Genomic DNA, 16,435 nt, shown 5'->3' with positions numbered 1-16,435 from the left:
ATGTATATGTGACAAATAAAGCTAATCTGTATTTTAATCCATATAATGTATAAATGATATTAAATAATTTCACAATTAAATTACTTGTGCTGTTTTTTATCAACCTTCTTTTGATCATGTCTGCATTCAGTTCTCCTTTCATGCTACCTCAATGTATCCTGTGTGTAGGTATGGTGTGGCCGTCCAGGACTTTGGGAGCAGCTGGCGGAGTGGAATCGCCTTCCTGGCGCTCATCAAGGCCGTCGAGCCCAGCCTGGTGGACATGGCGAAAGCGATGGAGAGACCGAGCCGGGTAAACCTTGAAGATGCTTTCAAGATAGCAGAAGACAGTCTTGAGATCCCACCACTCCTCGAGCCAGAAGGTGGGTCCAAATTTCTCTTCACGATATTGTTTCTTTGTTTATGTGTTTGGATAGAAGGATTGTCTGCAAACTGGAGATTAGTTTTACACCAACAGAGTGAAGTTCCTTCAACACAGTCCCATCACATACTCAAACAACAGGAATTCTGCAGATGCTGGAAATTCAAGCAACATACATAAAAGTTGCTGGTGAACGCAGCAGGCCAGGCAGCATCTCTAGGAAGAGGTACAGTCGACATTTCAGGCCGAGACTCTTCATCAGGACTAACTGAAGGAAGAGTGAGTAAGAGATTTGAAAGTGGGAGGGGGAGGGGGAGATCCAAAATGATAGGAGAAGACAGGAGGGGGAGGGATGGAGCCAAGAGCTGGACAGGTGATTGGCGAAAGGGATACGAGAGGATCATGGGACAGGAGGTCCGGGAAGAAAGACGGGGGGGGTGGAACCCAGAGGTTGGGCAAGGGGTATATTCAGAGGGACAGAGGGAGAAAAAGGAGAGTGAGAGAAAGAATGTGTGTTTAAAAATAAAGAACGGATGGGGTACGAGGGGGATGTGGGGCATTAGCGGAAGTTTGAGAAGTCAATGTTCATGCCATCAGGTTGGAGGCTACCCAGATGGAATATAAGGTGTTGTTCCTCCAACCTGAGTGTGGTTTCATCTTTCCTGTGAGTCGGCTGGGGTGATATACTGCGTCCGGTGCTCCCGATGTGGCCTTTTATATATCGGCGAGACCCGACGCAGACTGGGAGACCGCTTTGCTGAACACCTACGCTCTGTCCGCCAGAGAAAGCAGGATCTCCCAGTGGCCACACATTTTAATTCTACATCCCATTCCCATTCTGACAGGTCTATCCACGGCCTCCTCTACTGTAAAGATGAAGCCACACTCAGGTTGGAGGAACAACACTTTATATTCCATCTGGGTAGCCTCCAACCTGATGGCATGAACATCGACTTCTCTAACTTCCGCTAAGGCCCCACCTCCCCCTCGTACCCCATCTGTTACTTATTTTTATGCACACATTCTTTCTCTCACTCTCCTTTTTCTCCCTCAGTCCCTCTGAATATACCTCTTGCCCATCCTCTGGGTCCCCCCCCCCCACCCCTTGTCTTTCTTCCCGGACCTCCTGTCCCATGATCCTCTCGTATCCCCTTTTGCCTATCACCTGTCCAGCTCTTGGCTCTATCCCTCCCCCTCCTGTCTTCTCCTATCATTTCAGATCTCCCCCTCCCCCTCCAACTTTCAAATCCCTTACTCACTCTTCCTTCAGTTAGTCCTGACGAAGGGTCACGGCCTGAAACGTCGACTGCACCTCTTCCTACAGATGCTGCCTGGCCTGCTGCGTTCACCAGCAACTTTTATGTGTGTTGCTCCCATCACATACTCCTGGGGTCAGACACAGAGTGAAGCTCCTTCAACACAGTCCCATCACGTACTCCTGGGGTCAGATGCAGAGTGAAGCTCCTTCAACACAGTCCCATCACGTACTCCTGGGGTCAGGCACAGAATGAAGCTCCTTCAACACAGTCCCATCACGTACTCCTGGGGTCAGGCACAGAGTGAAGCTCCTTCAACAGAGTCCCATCACGTACTCCTGGGGTCAGACGCAGAGTGAAGCTCCTCCAACATACTCCCATCACGTACTCCTGGGGTCGGGCGCAGAGTGAAGCTCCTTCAACATAGTCCCATCACGTACTCCTGGGGTCAGGCACAGAGTGAAGCTCCTTCAACACAGTCCCATAACGTACTCCTGGGGTCAGGCACAGAGTGAAGCTCCTTCAGCACAGTCCCATCACGTACTCCTGGGGTCAGACGCAGAGTGAACCTCCTTCAATGCTGTCTCATCACACACTCCCTGTTTGGTTTCTTTGAAAGAAGTTGGGCTACTGCACTGAAACCACACTCCAGTAAAAAAAAAGTTGGAAAGGCAATAAAGAATATCTTGACCTTTTTCCACAGTCCAAGATGGCATTCAGACAGTTCTTTCTGCAACCAAAAGTCTTGATATAATTTTTTGAACCTTGGCTTAAGCTCAAAGTCATTTTGTAGTTAGATCAGTTCTTCCTCCATCCTTCATGTTAATTTCTCATTACAAGGTTTCAAGAATTAATTTATTAGCCTGTCTGGAAATTGGATCGAGAGATGTCCTTATGCTGCTCACCCGGGTGGGCACAGTATGCTTGAGGATCATCATTTGGTATTCTTTCTTTCTCTTCTAACTCAGAGAGGCTCAGAAATTGGAAAGGGTCACAACAGCCAATGTTGAACTTAAATAGGGTTAACTTGAACAGAATTGTAGAGAGGACTGATTTGACTTTGATAAAATTCACACCATTTCCTTGCAATTGAAGATTAATTTCATTAAATTTATTGAATAATTCTGACATATAAGCAATGACGTGTCTAATATTCTTGAGTTAATTACTGCATGAAGCATTTGAGTATTCGAAGAATTTTATCACAGTTTCAAAAGGCTCATAAAAACTTCTCAGGAAGTTTCCTTTTCAGAGTCGTCTGACTTCTGTGTGCAGTGGCAAGCAACTGTTCATCATTCTCAATAGAAAGCTCTCAAAATAGTCAAGAATTGAGAACGTGGGACTGAGCCAGTATTTAATTGCCCATCCCTAGTTGCCCTTGAGAAGGTTGGTGGTGAGTTGCCCCCTTGGAACAGCAGCAGACCTCGAGGTGTGAGTACATCTACAGTGCTGGTAGGGAAGGAGTTCCAGGATTTTGACCCAGCAACCGTGAAGCCTGTTTGCATTTACCCTATCTATATTCTGTAAAACTCTGGTTAGACCACACGTGGAGTATTGTGTTTGATCCTGGTCACCTTATAGGAAGGATGTGGATGTTTTAGGGTGCAGAGGAGATTTCCCAGGACGCTGCCTGGATTAGAGAGCACGTCTTATGAGGAAAGGTTGAGCAGATTGGGGCTTTTCTCTTTGAAGCGAAGAAGGATGAAAGGTGATTTGATTGAGGTGTACATGATGCTAGGAGGTATAGATAGAGAGGATATCCAGTGCTTTTTCCGCAGGACAGCAATGGCTAATACCAGAGGACGTGCATTTAAGGTGATTGGAGAAAGGTTTCACGGAGATATCAGAGCTAGTAGTTTTTTACACAGAGTGGTGGGTGCCTTTTTTACACGTCAGGGTGATGGAAGGTGATCGGGAAAGGTTAGTGACTAGGGAAGTGGGAGTGACAGGTGGAAAGGGTAAAGTGCTGAGGAAGAAGGAATCTGATAGGATAGGAGAGTGAATCATGGAAGAAAGGGAAGGAGGAGGGGCACCAGAGGCAGGTGATGGGCAGATGAGAAGAAGAGAAGTAAGAGAACAGACAAAGGAAAAAGAGAAAAAAGTTCGTAAGACATGTGACAATAGCATGTTGATATTGAACTAATTCCATTGAGTTGAGTAACTGGCAAAAACTTGACAGGAATATAATCTAGGTAATGCAAGTTATTTACTCTCATGGGAAAGTAGAGATGCAGAATTTAGTTATATGTGAGATGACAGAACAGTGACTGGGTTTGTTACTGTCAGTGTACCAAAGTGCAGTGAAAAGCTCGTCTTGCTTACTGCCCATACAGATCAATTCATTACAACTGCGCATTGAGACAGTACAAGGGAAAGCAATAACAAAATGCAGAATAAAGTGTTACAATTACGGAGAGAGCACAATGCAGGTAGACAACAAAGCTCACAGACCATTATGGGGTAGGTAATGAGGTCGACAGGCCGTCTATCGTACCAGGGAATCATTCATTAGTTTTATAACAGCGAGGTAGACGCTATCCTTGAGACTGGTGCTGATTCTGCCCGATGGGAGGGGGGAAAGAGAGAATGTCTGAGGTGGGTGGGGTCTTCAATTATGCCGACTACTTTACTGAGGCAGCAGGAAATGTAGACAGAGTCCATGGAGGGGAGGCTGGTTTCAGTGATGTGCTGAGCTGTGTCCACAACTCTCTGCAGTTTCTTGTGGTCGGGGACAGAGCAGTTGTCATAACAACCTGTGTCACATCGACACAGGATGCTTTCTATGGTGCACCGATAAAATTAAGGGGCAAGCCAAATTTCCTTTGCCTCCTGAGGAAGTAGAAGCACCAGTGAGCTTGACCATAGTGTCTATGTGGTATCAGAAACAAAGGTTCTGAACTTAAAGAAGGGTAACTTTGAAGGTATGAGACGTGAATTAGCTAAGATAAACTGGCAAATGATACTTAAAGGGTTGACGGTGGATATGCAATGGCAAGCATTTAAAGGTTGCATGGATGAACTACAACAATTGTTCATCCCAGTTTGGCAAAAGAATAAATCAAGGAAGGTAGTGCACCCATGGCTGACAAGGGAAATTAGGGATAGTATCAATTCCAAAGAAGTAGCATACAAATTAGCCAGAAAAAGTGGGTCACCTGAGGACTGGGAGAAATTCAGAGTCCAGCAGAGGAGGACAAAGGGCTTAATTAGGAAGGGGAAAAAAGATTATGAGAGAAAACTGGCAGGGAACATAAAAACTGACTGTAAAAGCTTTTACAGATATGCGAAAAGAAAAAGATTGGTTAAGACAAATGTAGGTCCCCTACAGACAGAAACAGGTGAATTGATTATGGGGAGTAAGGACATGGCAGACCAATTGAATAACTACTTTGGTTCTGTCTTCATTAAGGAGGACATAAATAATCTTCCGGAAATAGTAGGGGACAGAGGGTCCAGTGAGATGGAAGAACTGAGGGAAATACATGTTAGTAGGGAAGTGGTGATAGTTAAATTGAAGGGATTAAAGGCAGCTAAATCCCCAGGACCAGATGGTCTGCATCCCAGAGTGCTTAAGGAAGTAGCCCAAGAAATAGTGGATGCATTAGTGATAATTTTTCAAAACTCTTTAGATTCTGGACTAGTTCCTGAGGATTGGAGGGTGGCTAATGTAACCACATTTTTTAAAAAAGGAGGGAGAGAGAAACCGGGGAATTATAGACCAGTTAGCCTAACTTCGATGGTGGGGAAAATGCTAGAGTCAGTTATCAAAGATGTGATAACAGCACATTTGGAAAGCGGTGAAATCATCGGACAAAGTCAGCATGGATTTGTGAAAGGAAAATCATGTCTGACGAATCTCATAGAATTTTTTGAGGATGTAACTAGTAGAGTGGATAGGGGAGAACCAGTGGATGTGGTATATTTGGATTTTCAAAAGGCTTTTGACAAGATCCCACACAGGAGATTAGTGTGCAAACTTAAAGCACACGGTATTGGGGTAAGGTATTGATGTGGATAGAGAATTGGTTGGCAGACAGGAAGCAAAGAGTGGGAATAAACGGGACCTTTTCAGAATGGCAGGCAGTGACTAGTGGGGTACCGCAAGGCTCAGTGCTGGGACCCCAGTTGTTTACAATATATATTAATGACTTAGATGAGGGAATTAAATGCAGCATCTCCAAGTTTGCAGATGACACAAAGCTGGGCAGCAGTGTTAGCTGTGAGGAGGATGCTAAGAGGATGCAGGGTGACTTGGATAGGTTAGGTGAGTGGGCAAATTCATGGCAGATGCAATTTAATGTGGATAAATGTGAGGTTATCCACTTTGGTGGCAAAAACAGGAAAACAGATTATTATCTGAATGGTGGCCGATTAGGAAAAGGGGAGGTGCAACGAGACCTGGGTGTCATTATACACCAGTCATTGAAAGTGGGCCTGCAGGTACAGCAGGTGGTGAAAAAGGCGAATGGTATGCTGGCATTCATAGCAAGAGGATTCGAGTACAGGAGCAGGGAGGTACTACTGCAGTTGTACAAAGCCTTGGTGAGACCACACCTGGAGTATTGTGTGCAGTTTTGGTCCCCTAGTCTGAGGAAAGACATCCTTGCCATAGAGGGAGTACAAAGAAAGTTCACCAGATTGATTCCTGGGATGGCAGGACTTTCATATGATGAAAGACTTGATCAACTAGGCTTATACTTGTTGGAATTTAGAAGATTGAGGGGGGATCTTATTGAAACGTATAAAATCCTAAAGGGATTGGACAGGCTAGATGCAGGAAGATTGTTCCCGATGTTGGGGAAGTCCAGAACAAGGGGTCACAGTTTGAGGATAAAGGGGAAGCCTTTTAGGACCGAGATGAGGAAAAACTTCTTCACACAGAGAGTGGTGAATCTGTGGAATTCTCTGCCACAGGAAACAGTTGAGGCCAGTTCATTGGCTATATTTAAGAGGGAGTTAGATATGGCCCTTGTGGCTAAAGGGATCAGGGGGTATAGAGGGAAGGCTGGTACAGGGTTCTGAGTTGGATGATCAGCCATGATCATACTGAATGGTGGTGCAGGCTCGAAGGGCCGAATGGCCTACTCCTGCACCTATTTTCTATGTTTCTATGTTTCTATCTGTTTGGAATAGGACAGGCTATTGGTGGGTGATGTTCACTCCCAGGAACTTGACACTCTCAGCCCTTCCCACCTCAACACCATTGATGCAAGTGTTCAGGGAGGACAAGTGATTGGGTATGTTTAAATCAGAGGTTGATAGGTTCTTGGTTAGTAGGAGTGTCAACAGTTACAGGGTGACAGTAGAAGAATTGGGTTGGGAAAGAAAATGAACCAGCCAGGATTGAGTGATGGATCAGGCTCGATGGAATGACTGGCTAATTCTGTTCCTATGTCTTGTGTTTCCTTTGATCTTCAGATGTGGATGTTGAACGTCCTGAAGAACAGTCCATTGCGACCTATGTCTCACAGTTTCTGGAACATTTCCCTTATGTGGACGAGGTAGGAGATTTGTGTCTCAGCGTCTGGCAAACTCTGCCATCAACAGTCAGCTGTCTTGAGTTGCTCTCTCCGCCAGTGTCTGTGAGTCAGATGAGTTTGAACAGCATGACTGAACCGAGAAGACAGAAAACTTAATCAGGCCAATTAATAATAAAGAAGCACTGTTGACAGGCTTGGAATTGGAAATGGTTTATTATTGTGACATGTACCATGATACAGTGAAACACTTGTCTTGCATACGGTTTATAGAGATCGGATCATTGCACAGTGCACTGAGGTAGAACAAGGCAAAACAATAACAATGATGATAAAGATTAGCTTTATTTGTCACATGTACATCGAAACACTGTGAAATGTGTCCTTTGCATCAAATAAAGCTAATCTTTAATCTAATCTATATAATATAATTAAAGTATTTGGGCTATACTTTGTCATCCTTCTTTTGACTGTATCTTCATTCTGTTATTCTTCCTGTTTGTATTTGTGATTGGCAGGGTCTGTGTGGATGACACACAAACACGAGCTTTTCGCTATATCTCAGTATGTGTGACAATGATAAACCGATACCAATACCCATACCCTTTCCAGGAGGATAGTCATAGATACAGTACAGAAACGGGCCTTTTGGCTCAATGAGTCTGCGCTAACTATCAACCACCCGTTTATACCAATTGTACATTGACCCCTTTTTCACTCCCCCCCACATTCTCAGCAACTCTCCCCAGATTCCGTCACTCACCCACACACCAGGGGCAATTTACAGCGGCAAATCAACCCTCTGACCTACATGTCTTTGGAATGTGGGAGGAAGCAGGAGCAGGTGGAGGAAACTCTACTGATTCACGGGGTGAGCATGCAGACTCCATACCGACAGTAGCTGAGGTCAAGATCGAACCTGGGTCCATGGCACTGTGCCCATGTGCCACCCATTCTATCAAATAGATGACCACTGTGCCTGGTGTTACTAAGGGTACTGGGAGATCACCTGAGGAGATTAAGACCAACTATCACTCACTAATTAGTTAGACTTCATTTTCTGGTAATAAAGCCTTCTTTCAACAAGGTCCTGAAGAGCAAAGTGAAGAACGTTGCCTGGATTCGAGGACTTGAGTTGTAGGGAGTGGTTTTATTTTATTTAGAGATACAGCACAGCATGATAACAGGTCCTTCCAGCTCAATGAGCCTGTGTTGTCCAACTACACCCATGTGACTGATTAACCTATTAACCCCTACATCTGTGGAAGGTGGGAGGAAACTGGAGCACGCGGAGGAAACCTAAGTGGTCACGGGATGTTTGTACAAACTCCTTACAGACAGCGGCAGGAATTGAACCCGGGACGCTGGTGCTGTGATAGTATTACGCTAGCCTTTGCTTTAGCAGGCTAGGACTTTATCCCTTGGAATGTAGGACAATGAGGGGTGATCTTATCGAGGTATATAAAATCATGAGGGACATTGACAGGGCCAATGCACAGTCTTTTTCTCAGGGAAAGGGAATGCAGAACTAGAGGGCATAGGTTTTAGGCAAGAAGAGGAAGATTTATACACACCACCTACTTTCTCATGCTTGGGCAGTATGTATATGGAATGAGGTGCCAGATGAAGAAGTTGAGGCGGTAGTGTAACAATACTTAAAAGACATTTGGACGGGTACATGGACAGCAAAGATTTAGAGCAGGATTTCCAACCTGGGGTCCACCGACCCCTTGCTTAATGGTGTTGGTCCATGGCATAAAAAAGGCTGGGAACCCCTGGCTTACAGGGACATGGCCCAAATGCGAGTGAGTGGGACTAGCTTAGGTAGGCACCTTGATTGAAATGAACCAGTTGGGTCTGTTTTATGTGCTGTTTGACTGGCTACCTCTGTGACTAACAATCCATCACTCTGAGCTTTTAAAAGATTAGGAGATGTGTGTATGTTTAATACGTCTAATTATTTTGTTTTCTTGACAGAACAATTTGGCAGAAGATGCCTCTGAATTGCCATTGGAAAACTCTTGCTTCAGCCCTGAAGTTATGCCTTCAAACTTAGGAGTGCAATATTCAAGTAAGACCCAGGAAGAAGAACTGAACAGTGTTTTAAACAATGAATCCTATGCTTCAGAAAATACCAAGGAACCTGTGCACACCTCGCAGAGAGAGGAGATGGTCGATGATCTACCATCACATGATGACGTTGATCACTTCCTTGTTAACGAGAATGGAGGCTCTGAGAGAGAAGCATCTCCTTCATCCATTCCCAATGCCAATAACTCAACTATATATCAAGATAATGGACCGCCATCATTGGATTTGCGCCGCCGATCCTCGCAGCATAGCCCCGAGGCTACTGAGACAGTAGAGGAGATATTTGTACTGCTGCATCCAGTGAGGAGAAAGACTTCAACTGGAGAGAAGATATTGGTTCTAGAGGAGGAGCCATCGTCCCCAGTCTCCCATGACAGCGGCTCACCGGTCTCAGCCAATGACGTTTTCACAGTTGTACCCAATGTTGAAGCCTCTGCGTCGTCTGTAAAATCGGCAGGTGATGCCTCCTCGGAGACCTCCGTACAGAAAGGCGTCATGGACTCTTACAATTCCAGTAACTCTCAACTTCATTCTTTATGTCCTGTCGACCTCCGAGCGGAGGCCAGCGCTCCTGCCCAGAACCGTACCGTTTCAGAATCGGGTACGCAGACAGATGAGAAGCCATCTGTTCAGCAGAATGAGAGGTCCTCCACGGGGATCAGCTCAATCCTCCAGGGCGATGAGAAAGTGTCTGTGATACCACTCAACCTTGTTTATTACCCTCATTACGACGTACCTGTGTCTGAGGTGCTTGAAGCTTTCTCGGTTACCGGTACTTCACAGAGGGATCTTATTCCCAGGATTCAGTCTGACAAAGAACTGTCACCACTTACTGACGAAGCCTATCAGTCTTGTTCCGAGTTCAGTGGCACATTCTCACTGCAAGAACTCAGTCCAACCTCATCTGATTACGCGCTGTGCTCCCCTGACACTGATCAAGCAGACACTTTGAATCATTCTCGTCCTTCAGAAACTAGAGAGGTTGTTCAGCCATTGTCTTCCTTGCAAGAGACTGAGACGGCCGAGTTTGTGCCCGAGGTGAAGACTGGTATTCCCGGCGAACTGGCTGTGGTGTGTCAGGGTGAGCTGTCAGGACAGCCTACACTACACCATCCTGATAGACCTTGGGAAGAAAAGTCCTCAGAACCAAACAACGGAGATCTTCAAGTATCTGAGGGAGGATCTCACGCGGATGAAGAAGAAAGGCGTGAAGGTTCAGAGGTAACATTTCTTCATTAAGTAAATTGTCCTGTTTGCAACAACGGTCATATGTGTCAAGTCTACAAAATCACAGTCGAGTTTATTGTCATACGCACAAGTGTAATGAAACACGTACTTGCAACAGCATGACACACACAAAGCAGCATTCACGTGAAAAACTTAAGTTGGGCATAAATTGTACATGGTGTAGTTCAGGAAGAATGCCATTAGAGCAAAAAAAAATGTCCATTTTAGTGCAAAGTGATTGTAGTGTTACTGTAGTGATTAGGGTTTCGCTGGTTGGTTCAAGAATCAAATGGTTGAAGGGAAGTAGTTGTTCCTGGACCTGGTGGTGTGGATCTTCAGGCTTCTGTACTTCCTGCCCGATGTAGTGAAGAGAGGCTGGCATGGCCCATGTGGTGGATGTTGCCTTCTCAAGGTGGCACCTCCTGTAGATACTCCTGAGATGGTGGATAGGGATGTGCCCATGATGCATTGTCAATCCAAGTCGAGTTTACTGTCATGTGCACAAGTACGGTGAGGTACAGGTACAGTGAAAAACTTGCAGCCATATCAAGGGCATGTAGGTACAGACAAATACACATTGATGTACCTATGCCCAGAGATACAGCACTAAAATAGGCTCTTCGGCCCACACGTTCATGCTAAGCATCAACCACCCTTCATTCTCCCCCTGGATTCTACCTGTCTGCCTAAACAATCAGGCAACACATACAAAATGCTGGTGGAACGCAGCGGGCCAGGCAGCATCTCAGATCTCAGATTTTCTCCAGCATTTTGTGTGTGTTTGCTTGAAATTCCAGCCTCTGCAGATTTCCTCGTGTTGGCGTACCTAATCAATCAGGTTAGTTTACAGCAGCCTACTGGCCCACATGTCATTGAGGTGAATGTCAGAAGAAATCGGGCACGGTCACGGGGAAGTTGTGCAAACTCCACGCAGACAGTGCCCGAGGTCAGGATTGAACGTGAGCTGCTGGAGCTGCGAGACAGCGGCTCAGCCCACTGTGCCACAGTGCTGCCGGTGTTGTGGGGGCAGAAACTGCTGATAAGTATTGGTGTGAATTGAAAGATACTTTCCTAAGAAATGGAAATTGAGTTTGAAATTTCTAAAACAAAGAATGTGTTTGGAAGATAAGAATTCTATTTTTCAAGTTTAATTAAAAATATCAGATGGCTTATGAAATCTTTGAATATTATTTTACGGTAGCAACACAGCTGGTATCCCAACACTGTGATGCAGTTGTGAAGAAGGCACATCAATGGCTCTACTCTTTTTTGAACTCGGTATAGAGTCATACAGCACAGAACCAGGTGCTTTTGCCCAGCTCTTCCCTACCCGCCAAGATGCCCATCCAAGTCTCATTTGACAGTGCTTGGCCCACGACCTCTTAAAGCGCTCTAGTCTGTGTATCTGTTCAACTGTACTTTTAAAAGTTGTTCTTGTACGTACCTCAACCACTACCTCTGGCAGCCTATTCCACAATTATACTACCGCTTGGGTTTTTAAAAATTTTCCTTCGTTTCTCTTAACTCTCTGCTCTCTCACCTTAAACCTATGCTGTCCAATTATTGATTTCCCAAACACTGGGAGTAAGGCTGGTTGCATTCACACTATCTATGTTCCTCATGACATTAAACTCCTCTGTAAGACCACCTCTCAGAACCCTACATTCTAGGGAATAAAGTCCTAGCCCGTCCGGCCTCCTCTTGTAACTCTGTCTCTCAAGTCCCGGCATCATCTTTGTGAATCTTTTCTGTACTTTTTCCAGTTTCATAACGTCTTTCCCTTTGGCAGGGCAATCAGAACGGAACACAGTACTCCAAGTCAGCCAAAGATCCTTGACAATTTCTGTTGTCGTGTGGTGGAGAGCTTTCTGACTGTTTGCATCTGAGCCTGGTGTAGAGGTGCCAATGTGCAGAATCACAAGGATCTGCAGAGGACTGTAGACTCAGCCAGCTCCATCACAAGCACAGCCCTCCCTACCATAGAGGTGGTGCCTCAGGAGGGTAGCATCCATAATTAAGTACCCTCACCAGCCAGGACATGCCCTCTTCTCCGTACCACCATGGGGAAGAGGTACAGGAACCTGACATCACACATTCTCAAGTTCAGGAACAGTTTTTTCCCCTCCACCATCACATTGCTGCACAGCCTATGAATACTCGTTATTCCTTCTTTTGCACTATGTATTTATTTTGTAATTTATAGTAATTTCAGCAAGACTAGATGGGCTGAAAGCCCTGTTTCTGTGCTGTACTTTTCTATGACCCTCTGCTGTCTTTGCACTGTGCTGTTGCCACAAAGCAGTAAGCTGCATGCCATCTGACGCAAGATTCTGCCGATGCTGGAAGTCCAGAGTAGCGCACACAAAATGCTGGAAGAACTTTGCAGGTCAGGTAGCATCTATGGAGAGGAATAAACAGTCGGTGTTTTGGGCTGAGAACCTTTTCCAGTCCTGTTCAGTCCCGATGACACAACTTTGATTGGCCTTATTTCTAGCAGTGATGAGAGAGCCTACAGAGGAGAGGTTGACACCATGACACAGGGGTGCCAGGATAACAACCTCTCTCTCAATGTCCAAAAAACAAAAGAGCTGATTGTGGATTACAGGAGGAATGGAGACAGACTCAGCCCAACCAACATCAACGGGTCTGCAGTTGAGAGGGTGAGCAGTTTCAAGTTCCTTGGTATACACATCACCGAAGATCTTGCCTGGACTGTACACACCAGCTGCGTGGCACAAGAATGTCTCTTCCACCTCAGGCAACTGAAGAAGTTCGGCATGGTCCCCAAATCCTGAAGACCTTCTACAGGGGCGCCATTGAGGCATACTGACTGGCTGTATCACCGCCTGGTACAGGAACTGCACCAACCTTGATTGTTGGGCACTACAGAGAGTGGTACGGACAGCCCAGCGCGTCTGTGGATGTGAACTTCCCTCCATTGAGGACATTTGCATGAAGAAGGCCTGGAAGATGATCAGGACGCAGGTCACTCCAACCATACACTGTTTTTGCTGTTTCGGTCTGGCAAATGCTACCACAGCATTAAAGCCAGGACCAACAGGCTACGGGACAGCTTCTTTCTACAAGCCATTAGACTTTTATATTCACTTGTCTGTACATTGCAAACGGAGTCATAACGCAAAGGCTTTTACTCCCTCACGTTGTCAATGGATGTAAGGTTTTAAATAAATTCTAAATTCCAACATTTTGTGTGTGTTATTCACGACGTCAAGGTCAGTGATATTAAATCTAATTCTGATTCTGAATATTTTAGGAGGTTGGAGCCCAGCAGTGGGACCTGCAGACAAATCCAAGGGACAGGGCAGAGGAGACTGGAGAAGAGGAGGAGGGCTTGGGCAGTGAGACAGAGCTGGTGGCCATCGCCAGCTCACAGCAACTCGCAGAACCACAGAGCACCGAGGTTTCAAGGTGAACACCCATGACTTTTCTCTGTCATGTCTGGCCCACGCTTCTCGGCCTCCCCCCACCCCCGCAGCTGATCTACCACTTTTCTTTGGTACTACAACTAGATAACCTGAACTAGAGGAACAAAAACTCTACAGGAGACACAAGGCACTGCAGGCACAGGAATCTGGAGCAACAGTCTGCCGGACAAAGTCTCATCCCTGATTCAGAGTCTTGACAATTTCTTCACCCACCCCACTCCCCCCTCACAGATGCTGCTCGACCTACTGAGTCCTTCAGCAGATTGCTTGTTGCGGGAGGGACTGAGCCAATGAGGCAGCATCTGTGGGCTTGGGGGAGCAATGGATGGTCAATGGTTTGAGTAGAGACCTCCTTTTGGGCTGCAAGTTAGAAGCCTGTAGAAGGAGGAAAGGAGGTCCTTCCCACCCTCTGGTTGAATTTCATTGCACCTGTGCATATGACAATAAGACCATAAGAAATCCGAGTAGAACTGGGTCATTTGGCCCATCAAATCTGCTCTGCCATGGCTGATTTATTATCCTCCTCAACCCCATTCTCCTGCCTTAATCCCACACCCTTACTAATCAAGAGCTTATCAACCTCCGCTTTAAATATACGCAGTGACTTGGCCTGCTCAGCTGTCTGTGGCAATGAATTCCACAGATTCACCACCCTCTGGCTAAAGAAATTCTTCCTCATCTTTGATCTAAAGGGATGTCCTTGTATTCTGAGGCTGTGCCCTCTGGTCCTAGACTCTCCACTTTATCTAGGCTTTCCAATATTCAATAGACTTCAATGAGATCCCCACTCATTCTTCTCAACTCCACCGAGCATAGGCCCAGAGCCATCAAACACTCCTCTGTTGTGATCAATGAGGCCAAAAGGACAACTATTTTCTTGATTCAAAAAAAGCCTGACTAATGTGTTTTCTTATCATATACTTTGTCCAAGTGTGCTTGTCAAATTATTTGGTTTGTGGCTTTTATTTTACCAGCTCAATAGTTACAAGAAGTGTTGAAGACGTGAGAGATGCAAACAGCTACGATCCTTATGGTCTGGATCAAGAATTGCCTGCAGAAGTGGTGGTGAGTGACGTAGACTGGGAACTTGTGTATGTACACATCTCCTTGCAGCAGAATTACAGGCACACAGCATCAAATGCACAACATGCACAAGAAAGATATAAATGATACTAAATTATACAAGAAAGAACACAACTGGAACAAAAACAGACAAAATGCATTGTAGTGGAAAGTGGTGGTAGTGTTGCAGCACTGACGTGGTTTGGGTTGTGAAGGTTGCATTAAGAACCAAATTATTGAAGGGAAATTGATGGGTTAGTTTATTATTGTCACATGTACCAAGGTACATCGAAAAACTTTGTTTTATATGCCATCCATCAGCCCAAATCATTGGAAGCTGAGTGGACGTCGAGAGGATGTTCCCTGTAGTGGGCGAGTCTAGGAGGAGAATGCAGGGATAAAGTTGCAATGAGGTCAGATTTCAGTTTCATAGAAACATAGCTGCACAATACAGGCCCTTCGGCCCACAATACTGCATCGAACGTGTACCTACTTTAGAAATTATCTAGGGTTACCCATTACCCTCTTTTTCTAAGCTCCATGTACCTATCCAGGAGCCTCTTAAAAGACCCTCTCGTATCAGCCTCCATCACAGTCGCCAGCAGCCCATTCCATGCACTCACCACTCTCTGCGTAACAAAAAAAACTTACCCCTGACATCTCCTCCGTACCTACTTCCAAGCACCTTAAAACTGTGCCCACTCGTTTTAGCCATTTCAGCCCTGGGGAAAAGCCTCTGACTATCCACACGATCAATGCCTCTCGTCATCTTATACACCTCTATCAGGTCACCTCTCATCCTCCGTTGCTCCAAGGAGAAAAGGCCAAATTCACGTAAGGCATTCTCATAAGGCATGCTCCCCAATCCAGGCAACATCCTTGTAAATCTCCTCTGCACTCTTTCTGTGGTTTCCACATCCTTCCTGTAGTGAGGTGACCAGAACTGAGCACAGTACTCCAAGTGGGGTCTGACCAGGGTGCTATAAAGCTGCAACATTACCTCTCGGCTCTTGCATTCAATCCCACAGTTGATGAAGGCCAATGCACCATATGCCTTCTTAACTGCATAGTCAACCTGCACAGCAGCCTTGAGTGTCCTATGGACATGGACCCCAAGATCTCATTGATCCTCCACACTGCCAAGAGTCTTACCATTAATACTATACTCTGCCATCATATTTGACCTACCAAAATGAACTACTTTACACTTATCTGGGTTGAACTCCAGCTGCCACTTCTCAGCCCAGTTTTGCATCCTATCAATGTCCCGCTGTGACCTCTGACAGCCCTCAACACTATCCACAACACCCCCAACCTTTGTGTCATCAGCAAATTTACTAACCCATCCCTCCAGTTCCTCATCAGGTCATTTATAAAAATCGCGAAGATTAGGGGTCCCGGAGGCACACCACTGGTCACCAACTTCCATACAGAATATGACCTGTCTACAACCACTTTGTCAGTAGATGTCTACTGACATCTTCTACAAGCCCACTCACTCTCATAACTAACTCA

General features: G+C 45.7%; 1 protein-coding gene across 1 annotated transcript in view; it reads left to right on the top strand.

Moving 5' to 3' along the window:
• LOC134345140 (calmin-like) overlaps window positions 1-16,435 on the top strand; it is a 92,894-nt gene that overhangs the window by 57,150 nt on the left and 19,309 nt on the right. The window contains exons 7-11 of the mRNA XM_063045345.1: window positions 169-362; window positions 7,036-7,118; window positions 9,072-10,406; window positions 13,687-13,841; window positions 14,833-14,923. Coding sequence (XP_062901415.1) covers window positions 169-362; window positions 7,036-7,118; window positions 9,072-10,406; window positions 13,687-13,841; window positions 14,833-14,923 — 1,858 coding nt within the window. The remainder of the gene's footprint in view (window positions 1-168; window positions 363-7,035; window positions 7,119-9,071; window positions 10,407-13,686; window positions 13,842-14,832; window positions 14,924-16,435) is intronic.

This window comes from Mobula hypostoma, chromosome 1, assembly GCF_963921235.1.
Source record: "Mobula hypostoma chromosome 1, sMobHyp1.1, whole genome shotgun sequence".
NCBI lineage: Eukaryota > Metazoa > Chordata > Chondrichthyes > Myliobatiformes > Myliobatidae > Mobula > Mobula hypostoma.
This window is presented reverse-complemented; position numbering and strand designations above follow the sequence as displayed.